The sequence below is a fragment of the Notechis scutatus genome, chromosome Z (genome assembly GCF_049901735.1).
Source record: "Notechis scutatus isolate UNSWTSFEM ecotype Mainland chromosome Z, rNotScu1.2, whole genome shotgun sequence".
NCBI classification, from domain to species: domain Eukaryota; kingdom Metazoa; phylum Chordata; class Lepidosauria; order Squamata; family Elapidae; genus Notechis; species Notechis scutatus.
Window position 1 is genome coordinate 62,760,646 of NC_142025.1, and position 22,232 is coordinate 62,782,877.

Consider the following 22,232-nt stretch of genomic DNA (forward strand, 5'->3'; position numbering starts at 1 on the left):
TATGCTTTACTTGCAGCCAAACTGCTAACATGCAAATTAGGAAAAAGCAAACAGATTTGAAATAGAGATAATGAATCAGTTAACCACCGTTCAGATCAATGAAGGAAAGCAGAGCATGCTCTTCATTCATGATTTATTAAGATCTGCCATACAGTTCGTATGCGCAGAAAGTTTGTGTCACTAAAGCTGATAACAGCTTTAAAAATGACCAATGTATTCTCTTAATCTTTTTCATTCTGTCATGACTTAAGATGTAAGATAGGAACACATTTTTCAGTTTCCAATCAGCCTAAATCAGCCTATAGAATGTCCAAGTTTTTTAGGTTATGTATGACTTCTTAAGCCCTTCAGCTGCAATAAAATTTAGAAGTCATGCAGTTTATATATCATATCATGTACACTAGAGTTATATTTGTCTCTGATGATACAGTTGGCTGCAGATGTTATGACTAGACTTCTTTATAATATGTCTTATGGCAACAGCCAGATAATCTTCAAGATGAGATTTACTTATCTCATTCGTGCATGAATGTAATTTAAAAATAGCTTTCAATCATGCCTGTAAAATCATTCTTTACTGTTGCATCAATGAAATAACTGTTGGATAATTTTACTCAGAAGCCAGATAAATTTAATTTGATACTGAGGTTTTGCAGATAGTTCTCCTCCCCACCTCATCTTAGGCTTCCTTTATCCTAGTTTCAGATTTCTTCTGAGCTTGGCAGAGACAAATGTTTTGTGCTCTGGGGAATATTTTTTATTTATTTATTTATTTATTGTCAATTGCTTACAAAATAATAGGTAAAATAAAAACATAGTTAAGAATACATGGATACATATGAGAAAAATAAAAAATAAAAGAAACAATAGGATAGGGACGGTAGGCACATTGGTGCGCTTATGCACGCCCCCTACAGACCTCTTAGGAAAGGGGTGAGGTCAATAGTAGACAGTCTAAGGTTAAAGTTTTTGGGGTTTGGGGAAGAAACCACAGAGTCAGATAGAGTATTCCAGACATTGACCACTCTGTTGCTGAAGTCGTATTTCCTGCAATCAAGTTTGGTGCGATAACCTTGAGTTTGTATCTATTGTTTGCTCTTGTGTTGTTATGGTTGAAGCTGAAGTATTCATTGACAGGTAGGACATTGCAATGTTTGATTTTATATACTATACTTAGATCGGACCAAAGGCGTCTTAGTTCTAGATTTTCTAGGTCTAGAATTTCAAGTCTAGTGGCATAAGATATTCTGCAACGAGTAGAGAAGTGGAGAACTCTTCTTGTGAAATAGTTTTGGAACTTTCTCAACTGTGTTAATATCAGATATGTAATGTGGGTTCCAGACTAATAAGCTGTATTCGAGTATTGGTCTAGCAAATGTTTTGTATGCTCTAGTTATTAGTGTAATATTACCAGAGAAAAAACTACTTTGATTAGGTTAACAACTCTTAACGCCTTTTTGGCTATGTAGTTACAGTGGGCTCTAGCACTTAGGTCATTAGAGATGAGTACTCCAAGATCCTTGACAGAGTTTGGATCATCAACAAGGTCTTGACTATTCAGCCTATATTTTATTTTCTGATTTTTTTTGCCAATATGTAGGACAGAGCATTTATTTGTTGAGATTTGCCATTTGTTTGACCATTCTGATACATAGTCAAGGTCTTTTTGAAGGGTAGCAGTATTGTCTGTGGTGTTGAATAGCTTTACATCATCAGCGAAGAGAACGCAGTTGCTCTTGATATGATCACAGAAGTCATTTTTGTAGTGTATGAAGAGAGTTGGTCCTAGAACACTGCCTTGGGGGACACCACTATTGACAGGTACAGAATTTGATAGGACGCTCCCAATTTTGACCATTTGTTGTCTGTTTGACAGGAATGCTTCTATCCAGTTATGCAGGTGTCCAGAGATACCGTAAGATGTTAGTTTTAGGAGTAGTTTATCATGTACCACTGAATCAAAGGCTTTACAGAAGTCTATGTAGATTGCATCTATTGCTTTGCCCTGATCGGGTTGTGTAGTCCATATGTTTTTGCAATGTAAGAGTTGTAGATTACAGCAGTGATCCCCAACCTTTTGCGCCACGGCCCGGCCGGCATCAGCTGGGCACGTGACCCGGTACCGGCATCAACTGGGCGCCGCCATCTTTTTGGCGAAAAAGTGCTTCCGGTGACCTCACCGGAAGCACTTTTTCGTCAAAAGATGGCGCAACGCTTCGGTGAGCTTTTCGGGTAGAAATGGCTTTCTACCGGAAAAGCTCACGAGCGCTAAGCACGCCGCCATCTTTTTGATGTAAAAGTGCTTCCGGTGAGCTTTCTGCCGGAAAAGCTCACCGGAAGCTTTTTTACCTAAAAAGATGGCGGCGTAGCAACTCATGACCCAGTAAGACTTGTTCAGCGGACGGTACTGGTCATGGACGGCGATTGAGGACCCCTGGATTACAGGATAGTTTTTTCCTGAAACCAAATTGTTTATTAGAGAGTAAGTTATTTGTTTCTAAGTGGAGGATGATGGATTGGTTAATAATTGATTCCATGACTTTACAGGTGATGCAGTATAAAGAGATTGGTCTGTAATTTTCAACTAGGCTGGGGTCTCCCTTTTTGGAGATGGGGATGACCGTGGCTTGAGACCATAGTTTTGGCAAGGAGCTGGTCCTGAAAGATTTTTCAAAGATTATGTTTAGAGGTTTGGCTATGGCAGTGGATAGCTTTTTTAAGAAGTAGGCACATATTCCATCCGGTCCAATTGATAGAGATGGTTTTAGATTGCGTAGTGCTTTTTCAACATTGTCTTCTGTAAAATCGATATGTATTAGATCATTGTAGTTGTCTGTGGTTCATCTAGGAAATACTGGGCATGATCCATTGCTATTTACAAATACTGAGCCAAAGAATGTGTTAAAGAGGTTGGCTTTAATGGTGTTGTCGTTGCAGTCTTTACCATTAGGTCCTTTCAGGGGTGGGATGGACCTTGAGTCTTTTAGTTTGTTGTTTACAAAATTGTAGAAAGCACGGGTGGAATTGGTGCGAAGGTTTTTTTTTTTGTTTAATGTGATTATTGGTGCATTCAGTCTTTATCTGGTGGCATAAATTTTTGTATCGGCTTTTGAAGTTGGCAACGTGAGCAGATTTGTTTTTCCGCCAAAGTAATCTCTTTTTGGATTGAAGCTTCCTTATTGTTATGGGTAATTTGTTTTTTTCTGGTTTGGGGAGTTGTTAATGGTACATATAATTTGATGACTTTTTTGACTTCAAGTAAAAATATGTTGTAATGGTCTTCTACAGTATTGCATCCAGAGAATAGAAATTGCCAATCAAGGGATGAGAGATCGTTGTTTATAAGATCATAGTTGCCTTTTTTGAAGTTATAATTCCATCGTTGTGATGATTTTTGTGTGGATGTATGTTGAGACAAAAGTGAATCATGTTGTGGTCACTGTTGGAAAAGGGTTCTTTAATTTGTATTCCATAAATTGAATTCAAACTATTGCAGAAGATGAGATCGAGGCAGTTGTTAAGTCTAGTGTTGTTGGTTACTAATTGTTCTAGTCTCAGATTTGTTACTGCATTGTAGAAGGTTGCATGTGTGGGTTCAGTTGTACATTCGTTAAGGGTCCAGTTAATATGAGGTAGATTGAAGTCACCAAGAAAGATAAAAGCGTGTGAGCAGGATGCTGCCCATGTTAGTAGTATATTTAGCTTGTTTGCATGTTCAATGTCATAATCAGAGGCTCTGTAACATAGAAGAACCAAAATGTGATATTTAAGGACAGTTCACAGATGATGGTCTCAGGAATAGCAAGCTCCTGGGTAACTTGGATGTTTTTTAGATGTAGGGACTTTTTATAGAAGATAGCAACACCACCTCCTCTACGGATTTCATGATCTGATCGGTAAACATGATAGTCTATTACTGTGGTAATGGAGTCAGGGAGAGATGTGTTGAGCCATGTTTCACAGACAAATATAATGTCGAATTTAGCTGTATTTAGTAAGAGGAGAAATTCAGGTATTTTATTTACAAGGCTTCTTGCATTGAGTAGCTTGCATTTAAGGCTAGTTGTAGTTGGAATAGAGGTAGTTAGGGGTGTGCGTGCCTAGTTTTGAGTGAAGTTGGATTGGATGGGGAGGGGTTGGATGCGGAGTTGTGGGTTGTGTGACTTTCTATGGATGCAATCAGCTCTGTAGTCAATGTGTAGGTCCTTTTCTCCATTGTCTAGATAGTTTATGAGTTCTGCGTGGAGTTCACGGGAGTGGATTCTTTGCAGTATGGATAAGTCTGGTCTTGAGAGAAGAGAGAACTTGAACCAACTCTCTCCATTTACTATAGAGGCTTCATAATGGGTGGCATGGAGTGTGTTGAAAACCATAATACATAGTGCACGTGTCTTATTACTTTAAGTCATAAAATAGTAGTCCTATTTGCAAGTAGACATAGGAAATGATGAGAATCTCATAGGAATGATCATTGCTCAGCTTGGTGAACTTTTGATCTTGGATTCCTTATTTTTAAATCAAAGGCTACTGTTTTGTTTCTTTATTATATTGAAAGTAGTTGCATAAAAGGGGAAAGTTTTGTATTTCCTCTATTTTTACCTAGTATAAAATCCACATGTCTCTATATTTAAAATAAAAAGCTAGGCTGCTATATAGAACAGTTTTCATTTGCAGATACTGGTGGTTAGGCAACCTGATGAGTTATTTACCTCAGTATTTCTATAAATAAATATTTGCCTGCTGAGTTTGGGCACTAGCCTCCCATTAGGGCACTAACCCTAACCCTCTCATATTGCATGAAGCAAAATACAAGGATGATAGTTAAGACTCTGAATATATCATGAATATATAAGGAAGACAAATTCCTTGTGTGTCCAATCACACTTGGCCAATAAAGTATTCTATAAAGAATTCTATTCTATATTCATATAGTTTCTTACTATAGGAATAGTAAATTCTGTCAAATTCTTGACCTTACACATTCAAGTTATGTAAGTGTGTGTATTAGATTTTTTGTCACACTCAAGAGATTTTTAAGTTACGATTTCAGTAATAAAATATCAAGAGTACAACTAAAAATGAACAAAGGATAAAGAACTTCCTATCAGATATAAATTCATAAAATGATTAATTGGTTATATACCCACAAGTTATTGTATAGATTTTCTCCATAATGCTATATCCCTAACTTCACTTATCAATTCTTTCAATCATGCACCCATTGCCCCCTGCTGTTGCACTTCTATCTCTGTCTCTTTCCTTCCACTCTTCCCAGCATTAGAGCCTTTTCCAGAGACCTGGGTGTTTGAAGAAGATGAAGTATAAAACAAGTTATTAAAACCAATAAAAATGAATGGCAACATCTATAAATCAAAGATTCTCTTAAACATATAATCAGTATATGTACTGTTAGACCTCTACTTTAAGATGAATCTGTGTTAACTTCAAACTGCAGAGACTCATCAGAGCATTGATTCAACTACCTTTGCATACTAATCTCCAGTTTAGTATTCCCAAATCTATTTATTCCAATTATTTTTAATTTATATGCCACCTATGTCACTATCAGGTGACTCTGGACAGCTGTATTCAACTGCAATCCCTCTAACTTCTTAGTCTTTGGACAAGCTGGCTAACTGAAGAAATCTGGACTGGGCTGACTAGCAATGGTTTACTGAGGATTAGGTAGGGGATTTATCATCCTATCCAGGGATAATGAGGACTGAAATGAGAAAGGAGTACAAAATGTGGTATCATGGCTATTACCAGCAATAAGTTTGAGAAGCTGAATTACGCTAGACTGGAAACACCTTGACTAACTGTAGTTTGTTGCTGACCACAATGTAAAATACCAGCTTTGATTTATAAAAGACAAGTTATTTCCATACTGATCTGTTTAGGATTGTCACTGGAAGTTCAGTTCACATTCCATTGCCAAGCAATGGGAATATATTTCAAGTAATGGGAATGGGAATATAGTTGAATATATTTGACAATGGCAAGTGCTAATATTAAAGATATGTAGAAGACCCCAAAATTTAGATATATAGCAAGGATCAGTTCTGCCCCCAAAAAGTCTTCTGCACGTCTAATTAAATAAAAATAAAAATTTACAAAATCTCATGAAATTGTAAAACCTTGTGAGGGCCTACACTAGAATGTTTAAATTTGTATATCTTAGCAAGATTTTGGTTCTTCTATAAAACTTAATGAGATTTCTCTATAATGCATCAGTCCATTTGGAATGGGGAGAGAGTACTTAATCTAATTGGTCCAGCCAATGGTCTCTTAAGGATTCCCCATCCTGGTTGATATGAAGGCCGGTGCACTGTAGTAGTTAAGGTGCTGGTGAAGCACCAGGAAGAGTTAAATTATAGTTCACCCTTAACCGTAAAAGCTCACTAAGTGACTTGGGATAGTTAATCTCTTCCAGTCCAGTTTAACTCACAGAGTTGTTTGGGTGGGGGAATAGAAGGGAATGGTATGAATAATGAGCTCCTGGATGAAAAGATATTACAGTATATAATATCCTTGATTCTCTTGTTTCCTGCAGTGGGAACATGGAACACAATCTTCAGGACAATTCTGTCATGTTGACAGTTCCCCTGATGCATGAGGTGGATTCATCCATCACTGGGTACAAAAGTGATCATTTATTTTTCTTTTGTTTATAAACAAGGCTAGGGATATATCTCTTTTTTTCTAATAATTTCTCACACAGTAATATTAGCACTGATTGCTGTCCTTCTCATAGAAAATTACAGACTAAGATGATTTCTTAGGTTGAGTTAGATATTTTGGTTCAGATCCACTAGACCAAGGTTTAGGTCAAATGTTCTGGGATAGTACCCATCAAAAGGAGGTCATGCTATAGGCCTGTCTGTTTAATTTTCCGTAACTCTGCCTGTATATTTTTCTCTGTTATGTGACAACAGTACTTAGGAAAAAGATATCAAGTTTCAAAAAACTATTAGGAGAAGGAACTAATTTATGCAATTAAATAAAATGATGTCATGGTCACATTCTTACATGTTCTGTCTTTTCTTTCTTCAGAACAGTGTCCCCTAGTTCTTTTATTTATGGCGAATCAGTGGCGGCATCTCAGTTTACAAAGCTGGAAGATTTTGAATGTCATTTTCAGGACTTAAATTTTACTCTTCAGGTAAAAGAATTATGCAGCAGAGCCATGTTTGCTAGTGGGCTTATCAATATCCCTGGGATTTTGCTGAATATAACGAAAAGAGGCCAATGGATGTATGTTCTTTGCTACAGTGCAATAAATGGTCTAGGACTCTGTGGTCCTTTTGAAATGCCTTTTTTAAAGTCAGGCCTACATTCTGTCTTTGATTGGCATGCTGAACAGAGATCATCATAAAAGAAAATATTGTCACCAGAACAAAGAAAAAAGGATCCTGGCCTGAAGAAAAAAATGAAATAAAATTAAGTATCTGCAGTTGCTAAATATTCCTTCAACAAGAAGTAAGTTCATTAAGCTTGTATAACTTACTTTTATATAGATACATGTGTACTGGTGGTGGGCAGCATTTGGATCTAAAACAGGCAAGGTATAGCCTTCTTAATGCCTCTTTAACTGAAACAAGTATTTTTCTATCTATTGTGTAAACCTAAAAGATGTTTGATTTCTGTACAGAACAACTAATGGACATGGCAGACTTGAAGCATCTTTGTCACTTCACATTTTCATAATTCACATGTCTCCAACCCCCCAAAATGAGGAAATGGATTACAAGATGTTATTCTGGTTGATGATTAGCAAGATTATGGATTTTAGGGTTCTGTGCCACTTAATTATTTTCTTGATATTATGGGCAAAGCATTAAAATAATAACAGGTTGGATAAAGGTTGTGATTAGAAGGCGCCCAGGATTTTGGATAGAATAGGATAGGAGCCCAGGATTTTTTTTTGTTTGTTTGTTTGTGCAGCTGATTTTTCCTCCAAAGGCCATGCCATGTCTATTTTTGTTGTTGTTGCAATTTCAGATATAACCATATAGAGAGTACTTTCTTAGGGAATGCACATTCTAAATACTGTACCCTTCCTGGAATACATTGTAGGGTCAAGGATCCTTATCGTTGATAGTTTCAAGGAGTATGTTTTTCTTTTTAAAAGATGCAAATTTATTGCCATTATTAATACAAAGGAAAGTCTATCAAGCTCCATACACATTTCTAGGATGCAAGACAGAAATAATAATAAAAATGAAGGCCTACTAAGTACTGGAGAGACCAAACTGGCTTACAAGAAAGATCAAATGAAGGATACCAAAGAGACATGGCAAGGCAAAGTATTATATGTCCAGTACATTAAAAAAAAAACCAAGCAAACAGCTAACACCAAAACTTGATAATGGCTGAAACTTCTGTTTGAAGTAGCATTGAGAACGGCTTGGAAATTAGCAGGCTCCACCAAGTCCTGTGAAATCCAGCTGGCAACTGCTGTCAGGAGACCCTCTGGGGTCAAAGCCTTCTTGTAGGGCAAAGAAAGGAGAGGTGCTTCATGGACCACAGGAAACTCGCAATTTCCTCATTAGGTCAGAAGCAAGATCTCCTGAGTGGCAGCAGGGCCGACAGCCATTTTTGGCAGTTACAAGCTGGGACAACCGGAGCCAAAAGATTTCTGCTGCAGTGGTGCATGGACAGAGCATTGAAACTGGATGAGATAATTTCCAACTTTTACTTTAAAGACTGGATTTAAATATAAGAATTTTAAAAAATAACCTCCAGGCGCTAAGGAAGTGACAATTAGACACATGGAGAAGATTAAAGATTGAAAATTAAGAGGCAAAAGGATGTCCAAAGGAAGCTTTAAAATATAGAAAGCCTTGAAAAAAGCAAAACAGTTTGAAAGGTGATTTTTTGGGAGAAACTCTTTTTTATTTGTATTCTTAAACCCCCTGGATTTATGGAAAATCAGCTTTTTTTGACATACTGTTTAATACTGGAACTTGGAAGGAGAGCCATCTACTGGAAGAAGAGGAGCACTACAGCATGAGAACTTTCAGTGAAAGTGACGAATGTTTAATGTACATAACAGAAGAAAGTAAACAGAGCCTGGAAAGTGGCCTGACCTTGACTTTATCTTAGAAGGTGATTTGGATATCTTGAACTACTGGGTGAGTTTCATCCCCTTCTTGAAGATTTTTCAGATGAATTAAAATGCTAATAATTAAATTCTATTGAAACTGGTTTTTGAACTGAGGATTTGAAACATTGAAGAAAAAATAGTGGACTAATTTGGATTTGGACTACTAATGCTATTTGACAGAACATCATATGAGGCAAAAGAAGAAAAAAGAAAAGGAAAATTAAGTAAGACTTGAAAATTTGGACAATTAGGAAGACAAATAATTGAAAAATCAAAAGACTGTAAAATACTAAAGGATTTTTAAAATTCTACACTTAGGAGATTTGGAGATATAACGATGAGATTGGTTAAATTTTACTAATAACTGGCTCTGTGGGAGTGTTTAAATATTGAGAAGTTGGAACTATAGAAGTATATTGAGTAATTTTTATTGAATTGTAATAAACTGGTTTACCAGGGGATAATAAGAGATATGAAGAAATAATTTTGATGCTTAAAAACATACATGAAACAATAAAGAAAAATAAAGAGACAAGGGAATTGTCTAAAGATAAAGAAATGTGTGTAGAAGCCTCTCAATAACTGGGTGGGGGGGGGAGGAGAGATATTCAGAAAATAGATGAGAAAGTAGAAGAAGCAGTGGAAGAGAAAAATCAAAATGAGATGAAAAAAGATAAAGCTAATGAAGAGAAAGGATTAATAAGTTGTGTCATAAAAATAATTCAGTGAAAGAGGAACACAGACAAACCACAAGCAATAAATCCTACTTTGAGATCAGAGGTTTATTTCATGAGCAGTTTGGAACATGAACAGTCATCATAACACAACTTACATCAATAACTCATTGCAATGAGGTCTGAGTCCGGCAAGGAGTGGCCATGACCAATGGCCCTGAACACTTCCGAAAACATCCTTTTTATACTTTTCTGCATGTATTTCACAACTTACTTCTCTGTTCTTTCTTACTGTGACAGACAGTCTCCATATATACCCATGTACATCTCAAACCTCTATCCACCGGCTACTTTCTGTCCCCTATTTCTCATGGTTTTCAGAACCACGTACTTTGCAAAATCACATTTCACAACAACAGCTCAGCAGGATTACAAATAGTTCAGGTACATTTTGAAATCATCCTGTCTAAAACTGGTTCATGTCTCTTTTATTCTGGAGTCTGCTATCATCCAAAGGCCTTGTTGACTCTGATAGATCAATAGCCTATTTTTTTCTTCCCACAATATGAATCAAATAGATAACTCCTTAAAAATTTATAATAGGACAGAGAAAAGAAAAAAGAAAAATCTCTTTAAAAAAGAGAAAAGTTTAGAGAAAAAAACAAAAATATCTTTTTTAGAAAAGGAAAACTTATGGATGGATGTTCAAAGGATGCAGCATAAAGTGATAAAGGGCAACCCAAAAGGAATACTTATTGGGTATAAAAACATTACAAAAAGTTATAAGATTGCAATATAGAGAAAGAAAAAGGTGATTAAAAAGTTAATAGGTGATCTAACCCCAAAATGATTAAGAGATGGATAGTAATAAAATATATTGGTGAAGTAGAAAAGTAGAAAATATAAATAGGGAAAATAGTAGCATATATACTAATAGATAATAGAATTTATTATATTTAAAAGTAAGCTAAGGGTAGAAGGTAGAAGTTTAGGATTAGGTAATTTAATTGTATTATTAATATTAACAGTGTGTTAAAATATATTGTGAATTTAAAACTTTTAAGGATTAGAAATTGTGGGGATTCTGAGATATTATCCTGGGATTGACTGCATCTTGTAATATTTGGTCTGATTAATACTTCTAGATATTTGGGATATTGAAAGTATGGTGGAATAATGAGTAATTTTTAAAATACTAAATATAAGTGACTTAATAGGAGATAATAAATACATGGTGAAAAGAAATGTTATTTATGTTTAAATGAATTAATGGAAAAAAATGAGAAAGAACTATAAAGAAGTTGGAGTTGGAAGATTAGGATTATATGTACTTATTTGTGTTATCTATTATCATTGTTAGTATTGTTTAAAAAGGTCATTGACCCAGTCAATGCACTGTCCACAAAATATGTATAGTGTGAAAGGAAAACTGTAAATAAAACATGAATTTAAAAAAAAACTGAAGAAAGAGAAAGAAACTGAAGAAAGAGACAGAGGGGCTATTTCTATCTGCACAAGACCAAATCTTAAGAACAAATGCATTTAAAGCCAGAATTTAGAAGATAGCAACATTAACAAATGCTGTCTCCACAAAGTAGGTGAAGAAGCAGTGGACCACCTACGTAGGTTCTGCAAGAAAATCACACAGACTGATCACAAATATGGCATTGCAAAGTAGCAACAATGGTGCATTGGAATATTTACAATATCATTTGCTTTCAAGCAAGAAAAGGTGGGCCCACAAAATGGACAAAGTAATAGAAAACAAAGAAGCTAGAAGATTCTGAATTCAAACAGATAAGCACTTATTAACAGCAGTTAATAAGAAAAACAAAAAGTTTGGGTAATAAATGGAAGTATTTGAAGACAGTAGAATAAAAGAGAAGGAATCACAAAATATAACGATCTGCAAATAGAACTACAATGGCTGTAGCAAAAGAGAATGTCAATAGTGGAAGATACCTTGGGTGCAATCCCAAAACATCTGGAGCACCACTTGAATACCATTGGCATTGACAAAATCCTCATCAACAATTGCAAAAGGCAATTAATTGGAAGAGCTTCCATCCTGCGTACCATTAAACAACAACTTATTGAGATCCTTGGGAAGGATTGGACAATTAGATAAAAATATCAAATCCAATCTAAACATTTAGCTGACTGTGTATCCCCGAAATGATGATAAAAAGAAAATGAATATGAAAGGCAACCACCATCCAGAAACCAGACCACAGCTGCATCACCAGCTGCCACACACCACGACCCCCAAACCAAGCAAACTGGCACACACCATGAACACATAGCCAGGCCTCAAACTCGGAGCCAAACCAAAACCTGGAACGTCACATCACAGCCACCTGCTTATATCACATCATGGAACTCAGGAGGTTACACTACAAAACTTAAGAATGTCACAACACAGCCAACGACCCAGGAGATTACAGCACAAGACCCAGGATGTCAAAACAATAGACCTCAGAAGGTCATCACACAGCCAATTACCCAGGTCGTTACAACACAGGAGACGGATAGACACACAGCCAATACCTCACCCACACATGCTTCATTTTATTTATTTATTTTTATTTGTCAATTGCTTACAAAATAATAGGTATAAGTAAAAACATAGTTATGTATAAGAAAAATAAAAAAATATATAAAAGAAACAATAGGACAGGGACGGTAAGCACATTGGTGCGCTTATGCATGCCCCCTACAGACCTCTTAGGAAAGGGGTGAGGTCAATATTAGACAGTCTAAGGTTAAAGTTTTTGGGGTTTGGAGAAAAAAACACAGAGTCAGGTAGAGTATTCCAGACATTGACCTCTCTGTTGCTGAAGTTGTATTTCCTGCAATCAAGTTTGGTGTGATTATCCTTGAGTTTGTATCTATTGTTTGCTCTAGTATTGTTATGGTTGAAGCTGAAGTATTCATTGACAGGTAGGACATTGCAATGTATGATTTTATATACTATACTTAGTATACTCAGATCGAAGGCGGCGTAGTTCTAGGTTTTCTAGGTCTAGAATTTCGAGTTTGGTGGCATAAGGTATTTTGCAACGAGTAGAGGAGTGGAGAACTCTTCTTGTGAAATATTTCTGGACTTTCTCAACTGTGTTAATATCAGATACGTAATGTGGATTCCAGACTGATGAGCTGTATTCAAATATTGGTCTAGCAAATGTTTTGTATGCTCTAGTTATTAGTGTAATATTACCAGAGAAAAAGCTACTTAGATTAGGTTAACAACTCTTAACGCCTTTTTTGGCTATGTAGTTACAGTGGGCTCTAGCACTTAGGTCATTAGAGATGAGTACTCTAAGATCTTTGACAGAGTTTGGATCATCAACAAGGTCTTGACTATTCAGCCTGTATTTTATTTTCTGATTTTTTTTTGCCAATATGTAAGACAGAGCATTTATTTGTTGAGATTTGAAGTTGCCATTTGTTTGACCATTCTGATACATAGTCAAGATCTTTTTGAAGGGTAGCAGTATTGTCTGTGGTATTGAACAGCTTTACATAATCAGCGAAGAGAATGCAGTTGCTCTTAATATGATCACAGAAGTCATTTATGTAGAGTATGAAGAGAGTTGGTCCTAGAACACTGCCTTGGGGGATACCACTATTGACAGGTACAGAATTTGATAGGACGCTCCCAATTTTGACCATTTGTTGTCTGTTTGACAGGAATGCTTCTATCCAGTTATGCAGGTGTCCAGAGATACCGTAAGATTTTAGTTTTAGGAGTAGTTTGTCATGTACCACTGAATCAAAGGCTTTACAGAAGTCTATGTAGATTTCATCTATTGCTTTGCCCTGATCGAGTTGTGTAGTCCATATGTTTTTGCAGTGTAAGAGTTGTAGATTACAGGATAGTTTTTTCCTGAAACCAAATTGTTTATTAGAGAGTAGGTTATTTGTTTCTAAGTGGAGGATGATGGATTGGTTAATAATTGATCCCATGACTTTACAGGTGATGTAGTATAAAGAGATTGGTCTGTAATTTTCAACTAGGCTGGGGTCTCCCTTTTTGAAGATGGGGATGAGACCATAGTTTTGGCAAGGAGCTGGTCCTGAAAGATTTTTCAAAGATTATGCTTAGAGGTTTGGCTATGGCAATGGATAGCTTTTTTAAGAAGTAGGCACATATTCCATCCGTTCCAATAGATAGGGATGGTTTTAGATTGTGCAGTGCTTTTTCAATAATGTCTTCTGTAAAAGTGATATGTATTAGATCATTGTAGTTGTCTGTGGTTCAACTAGGAAATACTAGGCATGATCCATTGCTGTTTACAAATACTGAGCCAAAGAATGTGTTAAAGAGTTCTTACAAAAAAGCCAGCCAATCTGCAAACATCAACTCCATCAACCAATCAAGACCTGACAACACAGCCAACCTCCCCACCAGTATATATAGGGAGATGGCAGCTCCGATCACACTTAGCTCGCAAAAGCACGAAGCCGAAAGCACCAGCGTGAAGGTGGCAAGTGAGACCTCGTCGAAAAGTCACCAAACATACTCTCAATCTTACATGGGAAAAGACCCGAACATGCCAAGAACACGCCATATATCACTCTATCTTCTGTCTATCTGTCTGTCTATCCATCCATGTATATCACTTATTCAAATACGCACACATATCTAACTGCCCTATTTTTTTGGGATAACCATTAGTCTGAGTGCTCTCAAATGAGATTCACCAAATGTATGTTCTGAAGCTTTACATTCAGATTAATAGTTTGCTATAGAATATGCTCCCTTTATCCTTAACATGGGTTCCATAACATTGGGGGGGGGGATTCATTTTCCTGTTGTCAGCCATTAAGGGTCTGGTAAAGATATGGGCTAACCACAAAGATAGCTGTCTTGTCATGCATTTTTGAAGCATGTACATATCTCATTTGTTCCTATCTTTTTGAAGGTCTATAATGCTGGGCCAAGTACCCTTCCAGGATCTTTCGTTGACATTTCAATTCCCAATCGTCTCTCAACTAATGGAGATGATATGTTTCATATTCGACAGATGATGGTAAGATAATGTGCAGCCTCTTTTTTGTATAGTATTAGTGGATAGTAACATGTATAGTGATATATGCATGTCCACAGACTTACATTTCAAGATGAAAGTATGATCTAATGCATTGCTAATTTATGACATTAAAATGCTCATGGGCAACAATCAGAAATGTGAAGAAGGGAGGAAACTATTCACTTGAATCATGAACAAGTTCAAATCCATTGCACTGCAGCCTAAATAGCTTTATAAGTTATTACTGATGTTTCTTTGTAAATTGCTACTTATGTCAATGTTAGCACAGTGGCTACAATCTAAAACTGTTTTACATGAATAGGAAACCATTCCTACTTGTATATGTCCAAAATGCTTTCCTTATCTTGGCCCTCTTGATTTCTTCTATGTGGTTCCAGAATCTTACTAATAGATGGAGAAAAAGGATCTGGAAAAAACCCACTGTATAATCAATGTTCTATTCAATCTTCTATTCTTCCAGGCCAGTGTGTTTCAACAGCTCATCCAATTTACTCCAATGAGAAATACCAAATGTTGCCATATAATCAGGTGATATATTGTATATGTGAACCAAACCTAGTTTATTATCATGAAAGAAGAAATGTTGTTGCCATTTAGGTAGCTTTTCCAGTCTGTGAAATTGTTACAATATTGAAGCACTTCTCTCTCTCTCTCTCTCTCTCTCTCTCTCTCTCTCTCTCTCTCTCTCTCCCTCCCTCCCTCCCTCCCTCCCTCCCTCCTCCATCTTCCTCTCTCTCCTCCTCTCCCTCTCCCTCTCCCTACCCCCTCTCTCATGCACACAACACACCAACCAGACAAAAGTAGCCTTTCTGCAGCTCTTCTGGACTCTTTTCTTCTTTGGACTTTCCTCTCTGGACCCTCTAGAAGTCATGTTAGAGGGCCTAGAGGGCCCTGCTCTTGTGCACCACAGGACCTTCTGAAAATCATGTCAGAATGCTTGCATGATTTTCCAACACATCAGAGACTGCATGAGAACAAGGTCTTTCTCCACAGTACTGCTGCGAGAGTCCAGGCAAGGGTTAACTCCTTCTCCAAGCTGATAGGACTGAGTCTGTCAAAGCTGTGTAGACCCACCTTTGTTGCTAGCCTTCCCTAGCTTTCGACTCAGTCCCTCACTTGGACAAGATGTGTCTCCCATTTCTCTTCAAATTTGAAAGCTAATGGTCAACAGCACATTGGATTTCATCAATTCTCAGCAGGCAGGCTCCCAGGCAGTAAGGTAGAGCTGCCGCTGAAGCTGGCATGATGGGCTTTGGCCTCATTCTGCCTGTCATTTCCAACACAGTGGGCTTTGGCTCCAGGCATTGAAGGTCGAGGCTTTGACACAGCACAACCAACTATTCCAGTGTGGGAGCCTTGACTCAAGCTACCAAAGGCTGCAGTGGCGGCATCTCATCCAATTGACATTCTGGCATGAAGAGCTTTGGCTCCAGTCTGCCAAAGGCTGTGGAGGTTAGAGCTTTGCCTCGGGCCGCCAAGGGCTGTGAAGCCAATGCAAAGACAGTGGAGAGCCTTGCTCACAGTGCTGGAGCCAGGCTGCAGGATCTCCAGCAGTGAATGGGGGCGACAGAGAGGGCGAGCGTAGCTTCTATCAGTAATCATCCCAGGACTTGAAGGGCTAGCCAGAGTGGCGCAGAAAAGCGCAGGCAACGCATGGCAGCCAGATTGCCTGAAATACTGGGACAGTTAGTCGGCCTGTTAGCAGTTAGCAGGGCCTGTTATGTCTGCTCATGGAGAGGAATCTTAAACAAGGGGCATTGTGTACTGCTTAGCCTCAATAACATGGAGGAGGATCGGGCTGGGTGCAGCCACAGCCAAGTGGGCCCAGTGGATACTCCAGGGGATGCCAAAAGCCCTATCGGGATTTCTTCAGCTCCCAAATTGGCAACTAGAGGTGCAGCTGCAAAGTTAAAAGCAAAAGCTGTAGCTTCTAGGAAGACTTCCAGGGCTGAAGAAAAGGACTCTAAAAGAAGGCATAAGGCCTTAGAGAAGCTTATCACAAAAGGACAGAAAGGCAGAGCCAAACATCATCCCACTCTATGGAAGCGGTTTTTCCCACCAGAATGTTGCACAGCAGTTGGAAGCAAGCCAAGTAGCTGGACCCAGCTCCCAGACCTTGTCACCAGATGGTGCTGGAGAGGAGGGTTTCTTGGCTTCACAAGACAACCGCAAAACCTACTCCAGTTCCCTGGCAACTGTGTTACCTGTAACAGGCGATTAGGAGCAGCCCCTATACAGCCAGAGGGCTACTGCTGAGACAACATATACTCCCACTGCTGTGGGCCTACACCCAGGGGAATCAGCTGAGGCTGATATACCCCTTGCCATGAGGGATCTGATATCCAATGTCATTAAACAAGGGATATCCAAAGGCCTTCAGCAGTTCAGATAGCCCTCCTTAGTCTATTCTAATTACCCCAGGGTCCCAGGGCCGGCACAAGACCATGATTCCAGGACTTCCAAGAGCCCTATTCCCTGAGCCACTCCAGTCACAGCATGTCATCGTTTTCTGGAGAGTGTGAACAGAGAGAGCAAGACCTCTCTGAGGACGAGGATCTTAAGCTGGGCCAGTCAGCACTCACAGGGTTCTTTCGTCCTCCCTATTTAAGTCCTTGTTATTCAAGGCCAAAAACGCAATCCACTTGGGACCCAAACCCAGTGCAGATCCAGCCATGGAGATACTGGCTCAATGTGACATGTTGTTCTCTAAGCCAATTATGCAGTCAGAAGTGATCCCTTTGCCCAAATTATTTTTAGATGCAGGCAGTGGACCTCGCCAGGATCAGGCCCTGTTCTTAGTACCAATGATCGAAGATTTTATAGCATGAACTCAGAGATGGACAAGGGCCTCCAAACCTCTACAGTGGATGATCCGTGGTCACATTGGTTTCCTCCTCTGCTATACCAACTGAACCAGAGGAGACATTCAAGAAAGAGGACAAGAAGGCTGAGCAAATTCTCCAACAGTCTCATCCGGCAGAAGCCTGGGCAGTCAAAGCTTCCACAGCTGCCTCTTTCTTTACTAGGGTTTCTCTGCGATGGTTACACCACTTGCAGGAGAGGGTGCCCCCTGGGGATGTACATATCCATCAAGACATTAACAAACTGGTGGTTGTGACTGAATTTTCCACAGATGCCAGGTTCCACTTAATGCGGCCAGGTTCTCCTCTAAGGCAATGGCATCCTCAGCTGCCCACCATCTATGGCTCCACCATTGGCAGGAGGACCCCAGAAGAAAGTGGAACCTGGCGTCTGTCCCTTTCCAACTCTCTTCCTAGTGGAATCCAGGGTTAAGAGGAAGATCCTCCCTTCCCTCTCCAGACGTACCGACTTTCGTTCCTCACCTTTTCAAGTGGATGAATCCAGTTTGAGTTTCCAATGCACTCAAAGGCCCTACTGGGCGCGGGCAAGGATCAGCAGCTGGATTGTTCGGGTAAGAATAGACAACAGTTTCAAAGCAAGTGGCCCTTTTGAGGTGGGGGAACTTGTCCATTTCAGCACTCAAAGTGACTGCAGACCCATCCCTCCTATTGGAGGACATCTGGCAAATTTTGCCAATTCATATGAGGAGATTACTACAGACGCCTGGGTTCTACCGACAGTGAGGTCGGGTCTCTCCCTTGAATTCCTCTCCACACCCCTGAGGTTCTTCATTCCCTGTCCAATCTCTCAGGCTTACACAAAGAGGGTCCTCATGGAAACCACCATTCAACATCTATGGGAAATTTGAGCTATACAGGTGGTTCTGGTGGAACAACAGGGGAAGGGATTCTATTCCCAACTCTTTGTGATAGCAAAGGCCTTGGGGGATGGAGGGTGGAGGGCAATTCTAGACCTCAAGAGATTTCCACAGACAATCCAAGATGCAGTAACTGCAATCCATCCTGCAGAGCATTCAAGAGGGCAACTTCCTCACATCCACCGACTTGACAGAGGCTTTCCTCCACATCCCTATCTGGCTATCCCACTGCTGGTTCCTCTGTTTTTATTACAAGGGCCAGCATTTCCAATATCGGGCTCTGCCATTCGGCCTATCATCCATTGCCAAGGGTATTCACCAAGCTGTTAGCAGCTTTGGCAATGTACCTCCATGTCTTACCACTGCAGGTCCAATGTTACCTAGATGACATTTTAATCCAGTCGTCCTTGGAACTTGGCACCAAGGAATTACCTTCAGATTACCATTCAGGTTCTGCAGGCCCATGGGTTTTCCATCAACACCAAGAAGAATCATTTTTCTCTGACTAACTGCTTGCTCACCTGGGAGCAGTAATAAACACAATCCTGTGCGAGGTCTTCCTCTCCCTGGACCTCCAGGCAAGCTTACAGGCCTTGGCAAGGCAGATCCAGAAAGAGCAGGTAGTACCTTTGGCCCCCCCTATCGTGGCTCCTGGGCAAGATGGTGTCCTATATCTCCATCATCACATGGGCACAATTGTATCCAGGTCACTGCAATGGTTCCTCTTGCCATACTAGAGGTCCAGCAGGAGGCACTCCTTGCTCAAGGTCAGGGTACCACAAATAGTGATTGGGTCCTTATGCTGGTGGCTGTCCCAGGCCACCGGCAGAGGGTGCCTGTTCAAGGAGAAAGTCACTTGACCCTAATGACCGATGCCAGCCTCTTTGGTTGGGGAGCCCATCTTCAGTCAGCAATGGCGCAGGGTCAGTGGACCCAGGAGGACAAGGGCCAGAACATCAATTGGCTGGAGCTGGGGGCCGTTTACCAGGCCCTCAAGCAGTTTTGGAACAGTATGGCAGGAAGACATGTCCTCATATTGACAGACAATGTGGCTGTCAAGGCCCACATCAATTGCTAGGGGGAGACCCATTCCAGGTCCCTCATGTAGGAGGCTGAACATTTGGGCCTATGGGTGGAGGGACACCTTCTGTCCCTCAGGGCAGAACGTATCTCGGGGGTGTGCAATGAGCAGGTGGACTGGCTGAGCAGAGCCAAAATTTATCACTCGGAGTGGTGCCTGCACCCATCCTTATTTCAGGAGATGGTGGAACGATTCGGCCTGCCAGTCATGGACTTGTTTGCCACTCCAGAAAACACACAGCTGCCCAGGTTCTACTCCAGGTTCGCCACACCAGGGGCAGAGGGGGTCAATGCCCTCTGAAGCCAGTGGTTTCAAGGTCTGCTATATGCCTTCCCTCCTTTTCCCCTCATACCCAAGGTGTTCAGGAAAGGCACAAGTCTTACTCCTGGCTCCTCATTGGCCTAGGAGATCTTGGTTTGTGGACCTGGTCAGCCTGTCAGTGGCTCGGCCCTCAGAGTAAGATCTCCCTCAGCCAGGGGGTCCTGGTCCATCTGTAGCAACAGTGGCTGACTGTCTGGTGCTTGAGCGGAAATCTCTGAGGCAGGTCAACCTTTCCTCCAGGGTTATTCAGACAATACAAGCCTCTAGGAGGCCTTCAATCAATCAGATTTATGATGCCACTTGGAGGATTTTTTTGCACCTGGTGCTCTAGATTAGAACTTGATCCCACGTTGGTGTTGATCGCTCAGGTTCTGGAGTTCCTCCAGGACAGACTAGACAAAGGGCATTCACCCAACACCATCCGTCAACAGGTGGCAGCACTGTATTCGATCTTGTCTTGTGGGAAGTTCAAATTCCGCACACAGCACCCAACAGTGCACAGATTTCTCAAATGGGCTACAAACCTATGACCTCCTGTGGTGCACAGATATCCTACATGGGACCTGTCTAAGATTTTGTTGTCACTGACTGAGGCACCTTTCGAGCCTTTGAGGTTGGTCAGCTTGAGTTTCCTGTCATTCAAGGTAGCCTTTCTTGTGGCCATCAACTCTGTGAGGTGAATCTCAAAACAGTCAGCTTCTCGGTTAGGAAGGTCCTCTGTATCTTCCATTCCAACAGGGTAGTCCTACAGTTGGACTCTGCCTTTATCCCCAAGGTGAACTCGTGGTTCCGCAGGGCCCAAGAAGTCATTTCTGCCCGAACCCAGGCCACACTTTGGAACAGATGTGGCACACCTTGGGCATGAGTAGGGCTCTCTGAATTTACATTAAGAAGACTTTGACATTCAAGGTTGACCACTTTTCAGATCCTGCCTAATGTAAAGTCTTACCTCAGTGGTTCCTTAATATTGTTAGTAACAATATATATTCCGAACACAAACCAGAAAGAATTTTATTGTAAACTCCATCGGAAGATAATAGAAACTGAACAGGCGAATGTGTATATTGTAGGAGACTACAATGCAATCCCCGATATAAAAAATGACTACAAAAGCAGCAAAAAGAATTTTAAAAAGAGGAGAACACTTCCAACTGCATTCGACAGAATGGCATCAGAATTGAATTTGAAAGACGTTTGAAGGGAATTAAACTATATCTTCTCGAAAGATATAGAGGAAATGAAGATTTTGCCAAATACCTGGACTGATCACAATCCAATCAAAATCAAATGGAGAGGAAAGAGGAGGATTGGAAGGTGGACTTTTAATTAAAACCCATTAAGAGATAAAGAATATATCTGAATGATAGAAAAAGAATTAAAAGTATTCCTTGAAATCAATTTGAAAGACGTCAACAGCGCAAAATTTATGGGATACAACAAAGACTTATGTAAGGGGCTTAACAATAGCATATGCTGCAAAAAGAAAGAAAGAAAGAAACAATAAAAAGAAAGGCAGGAGAAATTGAAAAACGTGGAAGCCATTATGCAGAAAGACCCTTGTAATGAGAAACTCAAAAGAGAAATGGACCTGGTGAAACATGAAATAAATTTAAACCTACAGGAGGAAATGACCAGAAAACTTAAACTAGTGAAACAAAACTATTTTGAGAACATGAATAAACCAGGGAGATGAATGTTGCACAAGCTAAAGAAGGAACAGGAAAAAAGAATAATAGCAAAGTTAAGAGATGAAAATGGGAGCTTTATGCTCCCAGATAGACCAAAAGAAATTGATTGCCCAAAAGTTTTTTACCCATCTGTATACCCAGGAAGAAATCCCAGAGGAAGATATCATCTAATACTTCAAAGAAAAGAACTTACCTATAATATCTGATGCTACAAAAGATTCACTAAACAATAAAATAACAATAAAAGAAATTAAAGATGTAATTGGGAAACAAAAAATGAATAATACCATCAGAGTTTTATCAGGAATTTCAGGAGCCATTGGAGGAATTAATGTTGGACTTGTATAATGAGGCTCTAGATTCTAGAACAAGCCAAAATACCGAAGACATGGACAGAGGCACACGTGACACTTATACACCAGGAACAGACGGATCCCCAGCAAATAGAAAACTATAGACTGATCTCACTCCTACATGTGGATTATAAGATTCTAGCCATGATAATGCCTGAAAAACTGAAAAAAATATTAAGTGAAATCAAACATCCTGACCAGAATGGTTTTCTCCCA

At 39.7% G+C, this 22,232-nt stretch overlaps 1 protein-coding gene across 4 annotated transcripts in view; it reads left to right on the forward strand.

Moving 5' to 3' along the window:
- ITGA9 (integrin subunit alpha 9) overlaps positions 1-22,232 on the forward strand; it is a 588,311-nt gene that overhangs the window by 361,740 nt on the left and 204,339 nt on the right. For all 4 annotated transcript variants that reach the window (XM_087946920.1, XM_087946922.1, XM_087946923.1 and 1 more), the window contains exons 21-23: positions 6,554-6,637; positions 7,054-7,162; positions 14,706-14,813. In XM_087946920.1, coding sequence (XP_087803046.1) covers positions 6,554-6,637; positions 7,054-7,162; positions 14,706-14,813 — 301 coding nt within the window. The remainder of the gene's footprint in view (positions 1-6,553; positions 6,638-7,053; positions 7,163-14,705; positions 14,814-22,232) is intronic.